The 18,779-nt window shown below is 51.9% G+C and overlaps 1 protein-coding gene across 1 annotated transcript in view; it reads left to right on the forward strand.

The window, feature by feature from the left end:
• Positions 1-18,779, forward strand: part of TFAM (transcription factor A, mitochondrial) — a 102,829-nt gene that overhangs the window by 3,106 nt on the left and 80,944 nt on the right. Inside the window, exon 2 of the mRNA XM_077454165.1 lies at positions 16,349-16,533. Within this exon, the coding sequence (XP_077310291.1) occupies positions 16,349-16,533 (185 nt within the window). The remainder of the gene's footprint in view (positions 1-16,348; positions 16,534-18,779) is intronic.

Here is an 18,779-nt window from a genome sequence, read left to right on the forward strand (position 1 = left end):
CCCCCCCGGAACCGAATCCCTCTGCCTCCCCCCCCCCCCCGAACCGAATCCGTCTGTCTCCCCCCCCCGAACCGAATCCGTCTGTCTCCCCCCCCCCCGGAACCGAATCCCTCTGTCTCCCCCCCAGAACCGAATCCCTCTGTCTCCCCCCCCCCCCCCCGAACCGAATCCCTCTGTCTCCCCCCCCGGAACCGAATCCCTCTGTCCCCCCCCCCCCGGAACCGAATCCTCTGTCTTCCCCCCCCCCCGGAACCGAATCCCTCTGTCTTCCCCCCCCCCGGAACCGAATCCCTCTGTCTTCCCCCCGGAACCGAATCCCTCTGTCTTCCCCCCCGGAACCGAATCCCTCTGTCTTCCCCCCCGGAACCGAATCCCTCTGTCTTCCCCCCCGGAACCGAATCCCTCTGTCTTCCCCCCCCGGAACCGAATCCCTCTGTCTTCCCCCCCCGGAACCGAATCCCTCTGTCTTCCCCCCCGGAACCGAATCCCTCTGTCTTCCCCCCCCCCGGAACCGAATCCCTCTGTCTTCCCCCCCGGAACCGAATCCCTCTGTCTTCCCCCCGGAACCGAATCCCTCTGTCTTCCCCCCGGAACCGAATCCCTCTGTCTTCCCCCCGGAACCGAATCCCTCTGTCTTCCCCCCCGGAACCGAATCCCTCTGTCTTCCCCCCGGAACCGAATCCCTCTGCCCCCCCTCCCCGGAACCGAATCCCTCTGTCTCCCCCCCCCCCGGAACCGAATCCCTCTGTCTCCCCCCCCCCCCAGAACCGAATCCCTCTGTCTCCCCCCCCCAAGAACCGAATCCCTCTGTCTCCCCCCCCCCCCCGGAACCGAATCCCTCTGTCTCCCCCCCCAGAACCGAATCCCTCTGTCTCCCCCCCCCCGGAACCGAATCCCTCTGTCTCCCCCCCCGGAACCGAATCCCTCTGTCTCCCCCCCCCCCCCGGAACCGAATCCCTCTGTCTCCCCCCCCGGAACCGAATCCCTCTGTCCCCCCCCCCCCCCCGGAACCGAATCCCTCTGTCTCCCCCCCCCGGAACCGAATCCCTCTGTCTCCCCCCCCCCCGGAACCGAATCCCTCTGTCTCCCCCCCCGGAACCGAATCCCTCTGTCTTCCCCCCCCCCCCCGGAACCGAATCCCTCTGTCTCCCCCCCCCCCCCCCCCCCCCGGAACCGAATCCCTCTGTCTCCCCCCCCCCCCCCCCCCCCGAACCGAATCCCTCTGTCTTCCCCCCCCCCCCGGAACCGAATCCCTCTGTCTTCCCCCCCCGGAACCGAATCCCTCTGTCTTCCCCCCCGGAACCGAATCCCTCTGCCTCCCCCCCCCCCCGAACCGAATCCGTCTGTCTCCCCCCCCCGAACCGAATCCGTCTGTCTCCCCCCCCCCCGGAACCGAATCCCTCTGTCTCCCCCCCCAGAACCGAATCCCTCTGTCTCCCCCCCCCCCCCCCCCCGGAACCGAATCCCTCTGTCTCCCCCCCCGGAACCGAATCCCTCTGTCTCCCCCCCCCCCCGGAACCGAATCCTCTGTCTTCCCCCCCCCCCGGAACCGAATCCCTCTGTCTTCCCCCCGGAACCGAATCCCTCTGTCTTCCCCCCCGGAACCGAATCCCTCTGTCTTCCCCCCCGGAACCGAATCCCTCTGTCTTCCCCCCCGGAACCGAATCCCTCTGTCTTCCCCCCCCGGAACCGAATCCCTCTGTCTTCCCCCCCCGGAACCGAATCCCTCTGTCTTCCCCCCCCCGGAACCGAATCCCTCTGTCTTCCCCCCCCCCGGAACCGAATCCCTCTGTCTTCCCCCCCCCGGAACCGAATCCCTCTGTCTTCCCCCCCCCTGGAACCGAATCCCTCTGTCTTCCCCCCCCCCCCGGAACCGAATCCCTCTGTCTTCCCCCCCCGGAACCGAATCCCTCTGTCTTCCCCCCCCGGAACCGAATCCCTCTGTCTTCCCCCCCCCCCGGAACCGAATCCCTCTGTCTTCCCCCCCCCGGAACCGAATCCCTCTGTCTTCCCCCCCCCCGGAACCGAATCCCTCTGTCTTCCCCCCCCCCCCCCCCCGGAACCGAATCCCTCTGTCTTCCCCCCCCGGAACCGAATCCCTCTGTCTCCCCCCCGGAACCGAATCCCTCTGTCTCCCCCCCCCCGGAACCGAATCCCTCTGTCTCCCCCCCCGGAACCGAATCCCTCTGTCTCCCCCCCCCCCCCGGAACCGAATCCCTCTGTCTCCCCCCCCCCCCTCGGAACCGAATCCCTCTGTCTCCCCCCCCGGAACCGAATCCCTCTGTCCCCCCCCCCCCCCGGAACCGAATCCCTCTGTCTCCCCCCCCCCCCGGAACCGAATCCCTCTGTCTCCCCCCCCCCGGAACCGAATCCCTCTGTCTCCCCCCCCCCGGAACCGAATCCCTCTGTCTCCCCCCCCCCCCGGAACCGAATCCCTCTGTCTCCCCCCCCGGAACCGAATCCCTCTGTCTTCCCCCCCCCCCCCCCGGAACCGAATCCCTCTGTCTCCCCCCCCCCCCCGAACCGAATCCCTCTGTCTTCCCCCCCCCGGAACCGAATCCCTCTGTCCCCCCCCCCCCGGAACCGAATCCCTCTGTCTCCCCCCCCCCGGAACCGAATCCCTCTGTCTCCCCCCCCCCCCGGAACCGAATCCCTCTGTCTCCCCCCCCGGAACCGAATCCCTCTGTCTTCCCCCCCCCCGGAACCGAATCCCTCTGTCTCCCCCCCCCCCCGAACCGAATCCCTCTGTCTTCCCCCCCCCGGAACCGAATCCCTCTGTCTTCCCCCCCCGGAACCGAATCCCTCTGTCTTCCCCCCCGGAACCGAATCCCTCTGCCTCCCCCCCCCCCCCCCGAACCGAATCCGTCTGTCTCCCCCCCCCGAACCGAATCCGTCTGTCTCCCCCCCCCCCGGAACCGAATCCCTCTGTCTCCCCCCCCAGAACCGAATCCCTCTGTCTCCCCCCCCCCCCCCGGAACCGAATCCCTCTGTCTCCCCCCCCGGAACCGAATCCCTCTGTCCCCCCCCCCCCGGAACCGAATCCTCTGTCTTCCCCCCCCCCCGGAACCGAATCCCTCTGTCTTCCCCCCCCCCGGAACCGAATCCCTCTGTCTTCCCCCCGGAACCGAATCCCTCTGTCTTCCCCCCCGGAACCGAATCCCTCTGTCTTCCCCCCCGGAACCGAATCCCTCTGTCTTCCCCCCCGGAACCGAATCCCTCTGTCTTCCCCCCCCGGAACCGAATCCCTCTGTCTTCCCCCCCCGGAACCGAATCCCTCTGTCTTCCCCCCCCGGAACCGAATCCCTCTGTCTTCCCCCCCCGGAACCGAATCCCTCTGTCTTCCCCCCCCGGAACCGAATCCCTCTGTCTTCCCCCCCCGGAACCGAATCCCTCTGTCTTCCCCCCCCGGAACCGAATCCCTCTGTCTTCCCCCCCCGGAACCGAATCCCTCTGTCTCCCCCCCCCCCCCCCCCCCCCGGAACCGAATCCCTCTGTCTTCCCCCCCCGGAACCGAATCCCTCTGTCTTCCCCCCCCCGGAACCGAATCCCTCTGTCTTCCCCCCCCCCGGAACCGAATCCCTCTGTCTTCCCCCCCCCGGAACCGAATCCCTCTGTCTTCCCCCCCCCCCCGGAACCGAATCCCTCTGTCTTCCCCCCCCCCCCCCCCCCGGAACCGAATCCCTCTGTCTTCCCCCCCCGGAACCGAATCCCTCTGTCTTCCCCCCCCGGAACCGAATCCCTCTGTCTCCCCCCCCCGGAACCGAATCCCTCTGTCTCCCCCCCCCCGGAACCGAATCCCTCTGTCCTCCCCCCCGGAACCGAATCCCTCTGTCCTCCCCCCCGGAACCGAATCCCTCTGTCCTCCCCCCCCGGAACCGAATCCCTCTGTCCTCCCCCCCGGAACCGAATCCCTCTGTCCTCCCCCCCCCCCCCCCGGAACCGAATCCCTCTGTCCCCCCCCCCCCCCCCCCCCAGAACCGAATCCCTCTGTCCTCCCCTGGAGCCATATCCCTCTGTCCTCCCCTTGGAACCAAATCATCCATCCTCCACTGTCCTCCCCCTAAAACAGAATCCCTCCACCCTCTGCTGCCCTCCCCCTGGAACCACATCCCTCTGTCCTCCCCCGGAGCCGAATCCCTCTCTTCTCCGCTGTCCTGGAACTGAATCTTTCTGTCCTACGCTATCCTCCCTTTGGAACTGAATCCCTCTGTCCTCTGTTGTCCTTCCCCTGGAACTGAATCCTTCTGTCCTCTGTTGTCCTTCCCCTGGAACCAAATCCCTCTGTCCTCTTCTGCTGCCCCCCCCCCCCCCCAAAACCAAATTCCTCTGCTGCCCTCCCCCTGGAACCAAATCCCTCTGCCCTCCCCCTGAACTGAATTCCTCTGTCTTCTGCTGCCCTCCCCACGGAACTGAATCCCTCTGTCCTCTGCTGCCCTCCCCCGGAACCAAATCCATCTGTCCTCTGCTACCCTCCCCCTGGAATCGAATCCCTCTGTCCTCTGCTACCCTCCCCCTGGAACCGAATCCCTCTGTCCTCTGCTACCCTCCCCCTGGAACCGAATCCCTCTGTCCTCTGCTACCCTCCCCCTGGAACCGAATCCCTCTGTCCTCTGCTACCCTCCCCCTGGAACCGAATCCCTCTGTCCTCTGCTACCCTCCCCCTGGAACCGAATCCCTCTGTCCTCTGCTACCCTCCCCCTGGAACCGAATCCCTCTGTCCTCTGCTACCCTCCCCCTGGAACCGAATCCCTCTGTCCTCTGCTACCCTCCCCCTGGAACCGAATCCCTCTGTCCTCTGCTACCCTCCCCCTGGAACCGAATCCCTCTGTCCTCTGCTACCCTCCCCCTGGAACCGAATCCCTCTGTCCTCTGCTGTCCTCCCCCTGGAACTAAATCCCTCTGTCCTCCACTGACCTCCCTCTGGAACTAAATCCCTCTGTCTGTCCTCCGCTGACCTCCCTCAGAAACTGAATCCCTCTGTCCTCCGCTGACCTCCACCTGGAACTGAATCCCTCTGTGCTCTTCTGCTCTACTCCCCCTGGAACGAAATCCCTCTGTCCACTTCCACTGTCCTCCCCCTGGAACTGAATCTCTCTGTCGTCCTCCACTATCCCCCCCGGAACTGAATCCCTCTGTCCTCCTCCACTATTCCCCCCCCCCGGAACTGAATCCCTCTGTCCTCCTCCACTATTCCCCCCCCGGAACTGAATCTCTCTGTCCTCCTCCACTATCCCCCCCCCCGGAACTGAATCCCTCTGTCCTCCGCTGACTTCCCCCCTGGAACTGAATCCCTCTGTCCACCTCTTCTGACCTCCCCCTGGAACTGAATCCCTCTGCTGACCTCCCGCTGGAACTGAATCCCTCTGTCCTCTTCCACTGTAAAGCGCCGCTAATCTTAGCGGTGCTTTATTGTAGTTTTAGCAGCAATGTTTCGGCCACTAGCGGCCGCTTTTAACCCCCGCTAGAGGCTGAAAAAGGGTTAAAAGCGCTAAATGCAGTGCTCCCGCAACGCCCCAAAGATGCTGCTGGGAGGACTTTTTTTCCTGTCCTACAAGCACACCGTTCCAGTGTAAAAGCATCAGGGTTGCAGAAGAGGCAGTTTACATGCGCTCTTAAGGCGCTATTTTTTTTTTACTTTAGGGAAAAAGTGCCTGTAAAACGCCTCAGTGTGAACGTGGCCTTAGGCTGGATTCACACCTATGCATTTTTAGTGCTTTTTGCATTTTGCACTACAGTCCATTTAACATGGTTTCCTATGGAGCACGTTCTGTAGTGCAAATCTGCAAAATGCAAAAAGCACTAAAAATGCATAGGTGTGAATCTAGCCTTAGAGTAATGGTCAGAAATTCCTCCACGATGTTGTGCAGGTCTGATCCAAAGCTACCAAAAGTACTTGTTTGAAGTCATTGCTGCTAAAGGAGGTTCAACAGCTATTAAATCCAAGGGTTCACTTACCTTTTTCACGTTGTGCCACTTTAAGAACTCATGAGATACCCTTTTGCAAAATGTTTCTGAGCAAGTTTTTCTCTTTGTAAGCCAAAAGAGTTGATTTTAAAGGCTAAGGCTCGGTTCACACAGGGGCGACTGCGATCCGACTTCAGGTCGCCCCTAGTCGCCTCAGGTCGGACAACATTTAAAAATCAATGTATGTGAATGAGAGCCGTCTTAATGCACGCTACTGACAGTCACTCCGACTTCAAAAGAAGTTCCTGTACTACTTGAATCCGACTTGTAGGCGACTTGTACCCATTGATTTCAATGGAGGTCGCCTCCAAGTCGCGGATCTCTGTCTATACGGAGGCAACTTTAACAGAATTATTAGCTCTCAAGAGGGAACTGCATGCCAAATTTCTGAAAAAAATTTGGCGTGGGTTCCCCCTCCGAGAGCATACCAGGCCCTTAGGTCTGGTATGGATTCCAAGGGGAACCCCCTACGCCGAAAAAAAACGGCGTGGGGGTCCCCCCAGATCCACACCAGACCCTTATCCGAGCACGCTACCCGGCCGGCCAGGAAAGGGGGTGGGGACGAGCGGGCGCCCCCCCCCCTCCTGAGCCGTACCAGGCCGCGTGCCCTCAACATGGGGGGGTGCCTTGGGGGAGGGGGGGCGTGCGGCCCCCCCACCCCAAAGCACCTTGTCCCCATGTTGATGAGGACAAGGGCCTCTTCCCGACAACCCTGGCCATTGGTTGTCAGGGTCTGCGGGCGGGGGACTTATCTGAATCCGGGAGCCCCCTTTAATAAGGGGGCCCCCGGATACCGGCCCCCCCACCCTATGTGAATGAGTATGGGGTACAATGTACCCCTACCCATTCACCTGTAAAATAAAGTACAAAAAAAACACAACACACAAGATAAAATAGTTTATTGCACAGCTCCGGGGGTCTTCCGTCTTCGGGGGGTCTTCTCGCCGGACTCCTCCGCTATCTTCTTGTAGCTCTTTTACTAGCGGAGGAGCCCGGCTTTCTTCCTCGCCGCCGCCCTCTTCTTCCGACTTCGGGGGTCTTGTCCCCCTCTTCGGTTCTTCTGCCGGGCCACCGCGCCTGCTTATCCCGGTCTTCTGTTGCCGCCGCCGCCTTCCGTTCTTCTTCTTCTCCTGGAGATGTTGACTCGACGCTCTCTCCGGCCGCAATGCCAGGGGCGTGCTGCGCAACGACTTATATAGGGACAAGGGGCGGGGTCATCGGTTGATGTCACATGGGGTTGATGTCACATGGTGACCCCTCCCCCTTACTATGTCACAGTCCCGGAGGATGCTAGGACTGTCGCCATGTGACATCAACCGATGACCCCGCCCCTTGTCCTTATATAAGTCGCCGCGTAGCGCGTCCCTGGCATTGCGGCCGGAGAGAGCGTCGAGTCAACATCTCCAGGAGAAGAAGAAGAACGGAAGGCGATGGCGATAGAAGACCGGGCCACCACCTGTAAAAGAGCTATAAGAAGGCGCGGTGGCCCGGCAGAAGAACTGAAGAGGGGGACAAGACCCCCGAAGTCGGAAGAAGAGGACGGCGGCGAGGAAGAAACCCCATACTCATTCACATAGGGTGGGGGGCCGGTATCCGGGTTCCCCCTTATTAAAGGGGGCTCCCGGATTCCGATAAGCCCCCCGCCCGCAGACCCCGACAACCAACGGCCAGGGTTGTCGGGAAGAGGCCCTTGTCCTCATCAACATGGGGACAAGGTGCTTTAGGGTGGGGGGCCGTACGCCCCCCCCCCCTCCCCAAGGCACCCCCCCATGTTGAGGGCACGCGGCCTGGTACGGCTCAGGAGGGGGAGCGCCCGCTCGTCCCCACCCCCTTTCCTGGCCGGCCGGGTAGCGTGCTCGGATAAGGGTCTGGTGTGGATCTGAGGGGACCCCCACGCCGTTTTTTTCGGCGTAGGGGGTTCCCCTTGGAATCCATACCAGACCTAAGGGCCTGGCATGCTCTCGGAGGGGGAACCCACGCCAAATTTTTTTCAGAAATTTGGCGTGCAGTTCCCCATTCAAGGCTCATTGGCCACGGCAAAAGTCGCCTGGCCTGGGGCGACTTGTAAGTCGCCCCAGGTCGTGTCTAAAAGTCGTGTTCAAGTCGTCTCCAAGTTGCCTCACAAAGTCATCCTGAAGTCGTGTCGCCCCTGTGTGAACCGAGCCTAAGTTCACTTAAAAAAAATATATATATAATATATGCATGCTCATCAGTTTTCAGGTAATAAAATGTTTAATTCTTTTTTTTTTTTTTTTTTTTTTTACTTGGAGCTTGAAAAGCATTGCACCCATCACGGTTGCCATGCAGGACTCCTGCAGACTTGTCAGTGTATCTGTCTGCTCATACGGGCAAGTAGATACACACTGACAAAGACACAATGGAAGGCAGACCTACATGATGAGAATTCCATAGTTCCAGTTTGATGTGGCGTACTGTTGCCCACGGATAACATTCTGTTATTGTAACATTTTTGGACACCATTGTTTGAGCAGATTGGACTGGATACAATTTGAATCATGGTGGATTTGATTTAAATCAAGTCGATTAAAAACACAATTTAAATCCATGATTTAAATCACTAGTAAAAAGGCTTGATTTAACCACTTCAGCCCTGGAAGGATTTGCCTCCTAAAGAGGAAGTAAACCCTGATTGGTTTTACTTCCTTTTTATTCTCTGGCAAAGTAAAAGAATATTGGGCTAGTATGCATCGAAGCCCACAATGTCCCCGCTGGTGGCCGCATCCATCTTCACTCCTCTTTCTTCCGGGGCTGTGGACTCTGGCTCTGTGACTGGCCAGAGTCGTGTGAAGTCCCTTTTGTGCGGAAGCTGACGGTCATGGCAAGGGCTCTAAAGAACAGCATGATCATGCCATTTCTTTAGTGTCCATGCGCTGATGATGGCCAAAGCGTATATGGTAAATATCTCCTAAACCGTGCAGGTTTAGGAGATATTTCTAGTACCTACAGGTATGCCTTTTCTTTTCATACATAAGGGGACACAGAGCCATAATGGTTACTATGTAGGTTAATAGGCCACAAATAGGTGATGGACATTGGCATGCCCTAAGACCAGAAGTGCACTCCCCATATAACCCCTCCCATTACCGGGAGTACCTCAGGTTTTTTGCCAGTGTCTAAGGTGTTGGTCATGAGTAAAGATGTGCTGAGCTCCACTGGAAGCAAACCTTGCTGGGGCTAGCCATGCTGGCTGGATCCGTTCAGAGTGCCCTTTAATGGTCCTAAGGAATGGTAGCTGGGCCTTGTGTCCGAAGAAATTAGGTTTTGCTTGCGAATGCTTCTCTTTTTAGAGAGCTGGACCCTGGGATCCAGTACTTTTTGGTGGTAAGGCCATAAAGTTTTTACTGGCAGGGTGCTGTTGCAGGTCCAGGATTGTGGGTAGCCTCTAGGTTCCCCTGTTCCTGAAGGTTTTGGAGCCCACCGTGAAGGGTGAAGATTGGCTTTATCTCAGAAAACCTTGCGGCGGGAAGGTAAGTGGACACTTCTAAGAAATATCTTTGGATTTTCTTACGAGATTCTCCTTTTAAGTTTAAGTTTAGAATGTTGTCATGCCTATATGTCACCACTGGGGACTGTATTGAGCACTCACTGCCTTATGCTGGAAACAGTGCTGTGTCAGGAGCCATCATTTCCTCCTCCTCCTGTGGCCAAAAGCAGTCAGACCCTCCGGTAAGAAAGGGGGGACTGGTCTCTCCACCTGCACCCCCATGTTGAAATTAACCCCTTCGGGGGAATTGTAAGTAGAAAGCATTCTTTTCTAAAAAAAAAAAAAAAATCTTGCGCGGCCGCTCAGCGGTGGTTTTAACCCCCGCCGCCATGTCACCTGTTTGCTGGGTGCCTGAAGTCTGCCTCTGGTGCGGGAAAACACTTTCTTTTGAAAACGGGGGGGGGGGGGGCATAATCAGGGCGGGGCTAACCTTTACCAGGCTAGGTATTAATAGCAGCTTATAGCGCTGGACTATAACCTAGCAGTGTACATTCTTTTTGGTAGTGCATCTGCTTTTGTGCTTCAGGCTATGAGTGGAAGAGGGACCAGGAACTCTTCTAAGGGTTCTAAAGGGTCAATGGTTTCACAACAAGTGAAATCCATTTCCAAAGGAATGTCATCCTCCTCTGAGAGTGATGCGGCCGGTCAGATTGAGCCGTCAGGGGGAGACTGTTGCAGCTGCGCTGGACACTTCAGTCCCTATATATGTCACACAGGAGGTTTTCTCTTCTAAATGATAGTGTTTTATTCCTGCGCTACCACTGGTGATCTATCAAATGTCAGGGGCTGCTGCTACTACCGGAATGGATCACTTTATCCACTTAATATGAAACTACAGATATGTTGGTATTGCGCTGCCCCTATATTAAATAACCCTCCGAGGGTGATAAGTATAATGCCTAGTTACATAAATCAATAGTGTAATATAAAAATATATATATAAATGTCTACTGAATAATATCAAAAAGTGCAAAGTGCTACATTAACTAAAATAAACACACCACAGAGGTGATAGAATCCAAATAAATGAAAATCAAGTGAACAAAGGTAAGTAACTAAAAACAGTCTCTTAAAAAATTACTATTTTGATAAAGTGCAGAGAAAATGCAAAAAAAAAGTAAACGCACTACAGAGTCAATTGAAAACCTCCACGGAAACGCAACTGCTTCAATTGAGTGCAAAGCCAAAAAACTGTGAATTGATCATAAAGTGCCAAGTGCGTCTTATAAATGTGCAAATAAGTAAACACTCTCCAGAGGTGATATAAGTGAACCACCCTAATAATAAACAAATGATATACAAGAAAATAAGAAAGAGTATACCTAGACCAAAAAGAGGGTACCCTCTCCTGATCACATGGAAATAAAATTTAGAATTAAACAAAAAATATATAGTAGTAAACGCACTACAGAGCCGGCTGTAACATACGTTATATCAGAATGAATCCGGCCTCTATAGATTAAATATACATATTGAAATCCATCAAAAAGAAAAAAAGAAAAATATATAAATATTCAAGTCCATAAATCAACAACAGTCTCCTTTAAGTGCAAGTGCTTTGTGCAAACTTGTGCAAATTCAACTGAGGTGTGGATCTCCCAGTGCTTAATCCCGCTGTGATCACACTTTAGTGGGCAGTGGCCCCTTACCTATAGCAAGGAGGGATTTGCATAGAGGTATATAGATTTCTTTATATGTCTTCTCTCCTGGTAAATTCGGTCACCTTCTCCTTTAAATTTTATTCTTATTGCTCCATAGGACCCAATAGGTTAATAGAGAGGGAATACCATAGTGTAGTATTTCACAAATAGCATTTATTAAAAATTTTCATACACAGGGTACTCACACATTAATAGATAGAAAAAGCCTTTTTCTAGTAATCAGCAGAAAGTGCATCCACAGTCACCTTCCTTCCCGTCCCTACGCGTGACATCACGTGACTTCATCAGGGGTTGATCCCCTGATGAAGTCATGTGATGTCACGCGTAGGGACGGGAAGGAAGCTGAATAGATCATTCGACCTCTGAGTCAACAGGTGCTGGACCCAGGAGAGTGGGCATTGCATCTGGAGGTGTTTGGGCTGCAGTGCCTGAGGTGGAGCACACCAATGTGGATCTACTGGCCTCCCATCTCAATCGGAAGGTATCGAGATTCGTGTCCAGGACAAGAGATCAGTGGGCAGACGCGTCAGATGCGCTGTTGGCTCCGGGGGATCAGTACCAACTGATCTACGCCTTTCCTCCGCTAAAACTGTTGCCACGTCTGCTGCGCAGAGTGGAAGCCGAGGGGATTCCGGTAATCCTGATTGCCGCAGATTGGCCTCAGCGGGCCTGGTACGCAGACCTGGTGCCAGACGCTCCCTGGCGACTGCCATTGCGGGAGGACCTCCTATCCCAAGGTCCAATCTTTCCCCCTGCTTTACCATCTCTGGCTTTAACGGCCTGGCTGTTGAAAGCCAGGTATTGAGGAACCGGGGTCTGTCGGACTCGGTGATTCCAACTATGCTGAGGGCGCGGAAATCTTCCAGGAACATATACCATCGTACTTGGAAGGCCTATATCTCCATGTGTGAGGACAAAGGGTGGCATCCGTGCTCCTTCTCTATTTCCAGGATCCTGCTGTTTCTTCAGCAAGGTGTTGAACACCATCAAGGGGCAAATTTCAGCTTTGGCTGTCTTTTTTCAGCGACCCCCTAGCGTCTCACTCATTAGTGAGTACTTTTGTTCAGGGGGTGCGCTATTGTAGACCCTTGAACCTGGTGTTGTCGGTGCTTCAGAAGCCGCCGTTTGAGAATATCAGGGAGATTCCTCTGTTGACCCTTTCACAGAAGGTGGTCTTTCTAGTGGCCATCAAATCGGCCAGGACGGTTTCGGAACTGGCGGCCTTGTCCTGCAAGTCGCCTTATCTGGTCATCCACAGGGATAAGGTGGTGTTGCGTCCGCAACCGTCCTTTCTACCTAAGGTGGTCTCGGCCTTTCATATCAATGAGGACATTGTATTGCCATTATTGTGTCCTAAGCCGAAGAACCCCAAGGGGGTGGCCCTTCACGCTCTCAATGTGGTTAGGGCTGTGAAGGTGTACTTGTCTGTCACAGCTTCCTTTCGGAAGTCAGACTCACTGTTTGTTTCGGTGACTGTTTCTAAGAAGGGCATGGCGGTCTCGTCAGCCACCATTTCCAGGTGGATCAGACAGATTGTAGTCCAAGCCTATGCATTGAAGGGACAGGTGCCTCCCTTTCCAGTCACGGCCTACTCTACAAGAGCAATCGGAACGTCTTGGGCCTTCCGACACCAAGCGTCTGTCGCTCAGGTATGTAAGGTGGCGACCTGGTCATCTGTCCATACGTTTTACAAGGTAGACGTCAGTACATCGGCTGATGCTGGTTTTGACCGCAAAGTTTTGCAGGCGGCCGTGTAGTTGCTATTGTTTTTTTTTTCCTGTTTTTTAAAAATAAAAACACAGTACTGTTTCGTTAATGCACTGTTGCATTACTTCCGCAATGTTACGATCTGGGGGATCACTCCTGTTGAGGATGCCCGGTTTTATGGTGGAGTTTCCACACACTGCTGTTTTTTTGCGAGCTTAGTTTCACTAGTTCCCACTTGCCATGGTGGATGAAAAGTTTTTAATGCTGTTTTTTTCCCACCCCTCGTTTGGCACTGCTTGCGGATGTCCCATTTAGTTACAGAGAGGTGCTGTGTCGGTCGGTGAATATAGAAAAAATAAGATTTTTGTACTCACCGTAAAATCCCTTTCTCTGTAATTCACCGACTGACACAGCACCCACCCTTCCTTTTTTCTACGTTGTACTGCTTGTTGACGTACTGAAGCTGCTAGCAGCAGGAGGAGGGTTGATAGCCCGGGGCGGGATTAAAGTTCAGTGTATTGTGTAACAATTTTGCCTAGTTTCTCCTAATGGCAGGCTATACAACCCATTTAGTTACAGAGAGGAGCTGTGTCGGTTGGTGAATTACAGAGAAAAGGATTTTACGGTGAGTGCAAAAATCCTATTATTTCCAAATGGATTCGTCAAGTGATTGTTCAAGCTTACGGCTTAAAGAAGAAAATTCCTCCTTTTTATGTTAAAGCACACTCAACCAGGGCGATCAGTGAATCTTGGGCGGTGCATCAACAGGCCTCTATGGCTCAGATGTGTACGGCCACAACTTGGTCTTCAGTTCATACATTTACCATATTTTATCAAATTGATGTTCATGAGGATATTGCCTTTGGGCGCAGTGTATTGCAGGCTGCAGTATGAGTCCTCTAGCCTCTTTTTTGCCATACTTTTTTGTTGTGTCTCCCTCCCTTCAGCTGCCATTGCTATGGGACATCTATGGCTCTGCGTCCCCTGATGTATGAAAAGAAAACAGGATTTTTAATACGGCTTACCTGTCAAATCTTTTTCTTTGATGTACATCAGGGAACACAGAGGTCCCTCCCTAATGGTATGAACTTGTATTCCTTGGCTACAATACTGAGGTACTCCCAGTAATGGGAGGGTTTATATAGGGACTGCACTTCTAGTCTTAGGGTGTGCCAGTGTCCATCACCTATTGGTGGCCTATTAACCCCCATGGTAACTACTATGGCTCTGTGTCCCCTGATGTACATCAAAGAAAATGATTTTACAGGTAACCTGTTTTTAAGCCCCTGAAGGATTTACCCCCCTTCCTGACCAAGACACTTTTTGCAATTCAGCACTGCATTGCTTTAACTGACAATTGAGCGGTCATGCAATGTTGTACTCAAACAAAATTGATGTCCTTTTTTTTCCCCCCCACAAATAGAGCTTTCTTTTGGTGGTATTTGATCGCCTCTGCAGTCTTTATTTTTTGTGCAATAAACAAGAAAAAGAGCGAGGATTTTGAAAAAAAAACGCATTAAAAAAACAGTATTTTTAACTTTTTGCTATAATAAATCTCCCCCAAAAATATATAAAAGAACTATTTTTTTTTCCTCAGTTTAGGCTGATATGTATTATTCTACATATTTTTGGTGAAAAAAAAATTTGCAATCACCGTATATTGATTGGTTTGCGCAAAATTTACAGTGTCTACAAAATAGGGGATAGTTTTATAGCTTTTTTTTTTTTTTTTTTTTTTTTTTTTTATTGGTAAAAAAACTTCTTCCAATTTTAGGTTGCTATATGCGTTGCCAGCACCTGAGCTTCTAAACTGGAGGAGAGGTGTTTTTTTTTTTTTTTTTACCTGTCTGACCTACCTGGAGCGGTGATATCCCTTTCCCGATCTTCAATTTTCATTGGGACTGCAACATTATGGCAGACAGATCGGAAACTTTTGACACTATTTTGGGACCATTGTCATTTATACAGTGATCGGTGCTATAAAAATGCATTGATTACTGTGTAAATGACACTGCCAGTGAAGGGGTTAAACTCTAGAGGGCGGTGAAGGGCGCTCACATGGCACCGCTTCTTAAAGGGAACGTACCTGTATGCCCTTTTGCCCACCAGTGCCATTCTGCCATGCTTTTTATCCACCTAGCTTTGAATACATCTGTGGATTTGATGTATTGTTTCACTTTGCATTTATTAATTTTATTCATGCCTATGTTTTGTTTATGAACATTTCACATAACACAACCGTGTCATTTCAAGCAATACACATTTGTAGTTTGGATTGGATACACTTTGAACACTTGTGGACTTGATACATTTTCACTTTGGACTCTATTCATTTTATTTACACGTTTTTGATTGTTCATGAATTTCTCACATAGCGCAATTGTGTTGTAGACAATGAACTACCAGACTTCTCAACAACGCCATGGTAGTTCATTGAGAACTACAAGCCGACACCAGCAAAGGTTATTGGTACCTGTAGTTTCTCATCCACAGAAGTCTGTGAATAAATGATGTGGCAGGGTAGGCATTCTTTTCTTTTTTTTTTTTAATAATAAAAAAAAAAAAGAGAGAGAGAAGATCCCCATCCACTTGCTGTCACTAGAGGTAGTGGCTGCAGGAGTGAGAACATGTAACCTGTTTCTAAAGGTGAATTCATCCTTTAAATAGCTCCACGTTCAGTAAATATGATCTTAAGGTATGTTGTATTGAATTTGGCACATTCATGGCACCACAATAAAAAAGTGACACTTTGTAGAACTACCTAAATTTGGTGCAAGTGTCACTGTCGGAACCAAAAGTGTTGCAAATACTTAATGAGGGATTAAATCCAGAAAAGTTACACAGCAGCTTTACTTAATGGCTCTATTGTGTTTGTCTATTGTGACTTATATGAGGGTTTAATCACATATTATGACTCCTTACTGCGGAAAGCCCATTAATTGCAGGTTTACATACTTTTTCTTGCCACTGTATTTTGTTATGCTGTAAAATGATTAGAATTCCATTATTCGCAGTTTTGTGGATTCATTGGAAGTGAATATACCATATAGATTTGTGTTGCCTACTGAAAACTGAAAATATAATTTCTTTGGAAAGTCTGTCATTATAGATACTCACTCACCTTTTTCCAGGGTCTGGTTAATATGTAACTAGTTTCACTTGTTCAATCTTTCGCATAACCAGTATGCCATTGTTCTATATGGTCGTTTTTTTCTAGAGGAGAGAAAATATGCTTACCCGATCCTTGATCCTCCCAGCACAAGACTGGCCTGTTACCCCCCCCCCCCCCCCCCCCCCTGCTCCAGTGGTCTTGAATAATGGACTGTTCCGGACATCATCACGCCTAGAGCAGGCTCTTTAGACCAGGAACAGTCCACCACTGGACTGTGGGGGAGCACCATTTTCTAAAAGATTGGATGAGTATGTGCTTTTTGCTCACCCCTAGAAAACATGACCAGTTGAGCCCTGGAGTCAAAGGTACATTTGTAACTTAGTCCTCACTTCCTTCCAGGTGCAACAGTCTTCCCAGTGCTTTATCAGCTGTGCAGTGTACGACAGCAAGGTGGTTCTCGAAAAATCCAGTGTTATATGACTTACCAACAGCTGATCCACCAAAGGAACCCCCAAAACGTCCTATGTCATCTTATTTTCGCTTTGCCAGTCAGCAACGACCACGAATATTTAGGCAGTACCCTGGTAAGTTCTTGGCTATGGTTTTAATAGAAATGTCCTATTTCTGTAGTTCGCACAATGCACTTTTGACACATACAAGTTTGTATCAGAATTAAGCTTCCATAAGTTTAATTGCATTAAAATGACATTTTGGTTGCACTTTACCTGTTAAAATGTTTGCCCCCCTCCGTCTCTTCCTCTTTATGGGCACGTTAAAGTGGTTGTAAAGGCTGAAGGTTTTTTACCTTCATGCATGAAGGTAAAAAACCTTCAGTGTTCTGCTCCCCCTCAGCCCCTAATACATACCTGAGCCTGATCTCGATCCAGCAATTGTGCATGAGAGCAGTGGGTCTCCGGGGTCTCTTTCTCCTCATTGCCTGGGGTGCAGGAGCCATGGGCTTCCTCTGCTGTTAATCATATCCTGTGAGAAGGGCATAGGGGGTGGGTATGAGTCGCCCTCTCTGTGTCTTATGGACACAGCGAGCGACACTCAGGAGTGAGCATGCACTCGGCAGGGGCGTGGGGCCCATAGCGCTAGTGTGGGACGTGAGAAGAGGAGGATCTGAGCTGCTCTGTGCAAATTCCCTGCACGGAGCAGGTAAGTATGACAAGGTTATTTGAAAAGAAAAAAATTGCCGTTACAAACAATTTAAAGAGGGTTTCCACCTACAAAAAAAATATTAAAAGCCAGCAGCTATAAATACTACAGCTGCTGACTTTTAATAAACGGTCACTCACCTGTCCCGCGTTCCAGCGATGCCGAGGCCGATCGATCGCTCGGCTCTCGGCTGCTGCCGCCACCATTCTAGGTGAGGGAATCAGGAAGTGATGCGAATCGGCTTCACTTCCCGGTTCCCTACTGCGCATGCGCGAGTCGCGCAGCCCAGTAGGAATTGTCCGCGCTGTCTCTGAGACCCGTGTGTCCCCCAGCAGACAGCACGGCAGGACAGGAAATGGCGTAGACTCCCACGGGAGTCTATGCCCGGAAGTGGGTGTAAATGCCTGTCTTTGACAGGTATCTCCACCCCCCCTCCCCCCTGAAAGGTGCCAATTGTGACACCGGAGGGGGGGAGGGTTCCGATCAGCGGAAGTTCCACTTTAGGGTGGAACCCCGCTTTAAGGTCTGGACTCACTCCCTTTGTCAGTGCCTGGAGAAGGCCAGTGTTATGTGAGGTAACCTGCCCTTTTTTGAATGAATGAATGAATGAAATATTTGTATAGCGCACAACGCGAACTAAATCGCCTCAAGGCGCTGCTGTGACGAGGTTTGGTCATCAGCTAGAAGAGGAAGGTCTTGAGTCTTTTCCTAAAAGCCAGGTGGTTTTCTTCCAGGCGGATGTTGATTGGTAGAGCATTCCATAGCCGTGGTCCTTGGACAGCGAATCTCCGATCCCCCTTAGATTTGTACCGGGCTTTTGGCACGAGGAGGAGGAGGTTTTTGTTGGCTGATCGAAGACTGCGGTGTGGTGTGTAATGATGTATTTTCTCAGCTAGGTATTGCGGAGCTTCTCTATGCACGCATTTGTGGGTGAGGCAGAGGGTTTTGAATGTGATCCGATTTTTTTTTTTTTTTTTTTACGGTTAGCCCATGTAGGCTCCCCAGGGAAGGAGAGATTGGTTCCCATGGTTTTTTTCCTGTTATCAGCCTTGCCGCCGTGTTTTGGATCAGCTTTAAACACGCAAGTTGATATTGTGGTAATCCTATGTAAAGAGAGTTTGCATAGTCCAGTCGGGAATTAATGATTGTTCCCACTACCACTGCTTTATCATTCTTTGGGATAAAAGGGATGAGTCTGCGAAGCAGGTGGTGAGATCCACCGACTACTGCTCCTATTTGTGCATCCATTGACAATTGTGAGTCTAAAATAATCCCAAGGCTCTTGGCCTTGGTCTTGGTCTTTTGGGGAGATGGTCTGCCCAAAGATGGTTGGTGGAGTCCAGGAGAAATTTTTCTGTACCCTTCCCCCAGATCTGTGCTTCGATACAATCCTATCTCGGATGTCTACAGACAATTCCTTGGACTTCATGGCTTGGTTTGTGCTCCGACATGGTAATATAAATAAAAAATGCACATGAATCCACTCGCTAGTCTATCAGAAAGATCAAAGAATGAATACGTCATTGTGACGGGCTCCTTCCCATGAAACAGAATCAATATGCTTAGACAGAAAAAAGGGAATGAGACCATAGCGGGCTCACGACTGCTCACAGCGGGAAAAGAGAGCAACAAAATAATATATTTTGGTCATCAAAAAGTAAACTTTATTGAA

The sequence above is a fragment of the Lithobates pipiens genome, unplaced genomic scaffold (genome assembly GCF_037356315.1).
Source record: "Lithobates pipiens isolate NorthernLeopardFrog02 unplaced genomic scaffold, aLitPip1_a1.2 Scaffold_25, whole genome shotgun sequence".
Classification (NCBI taxonomy): domain Eukaryota; kingdom Metazoa; phylum Chordata; class Amphibia; order Anura; family Ranidae; genus Lithobates; species Lithobates pipiens.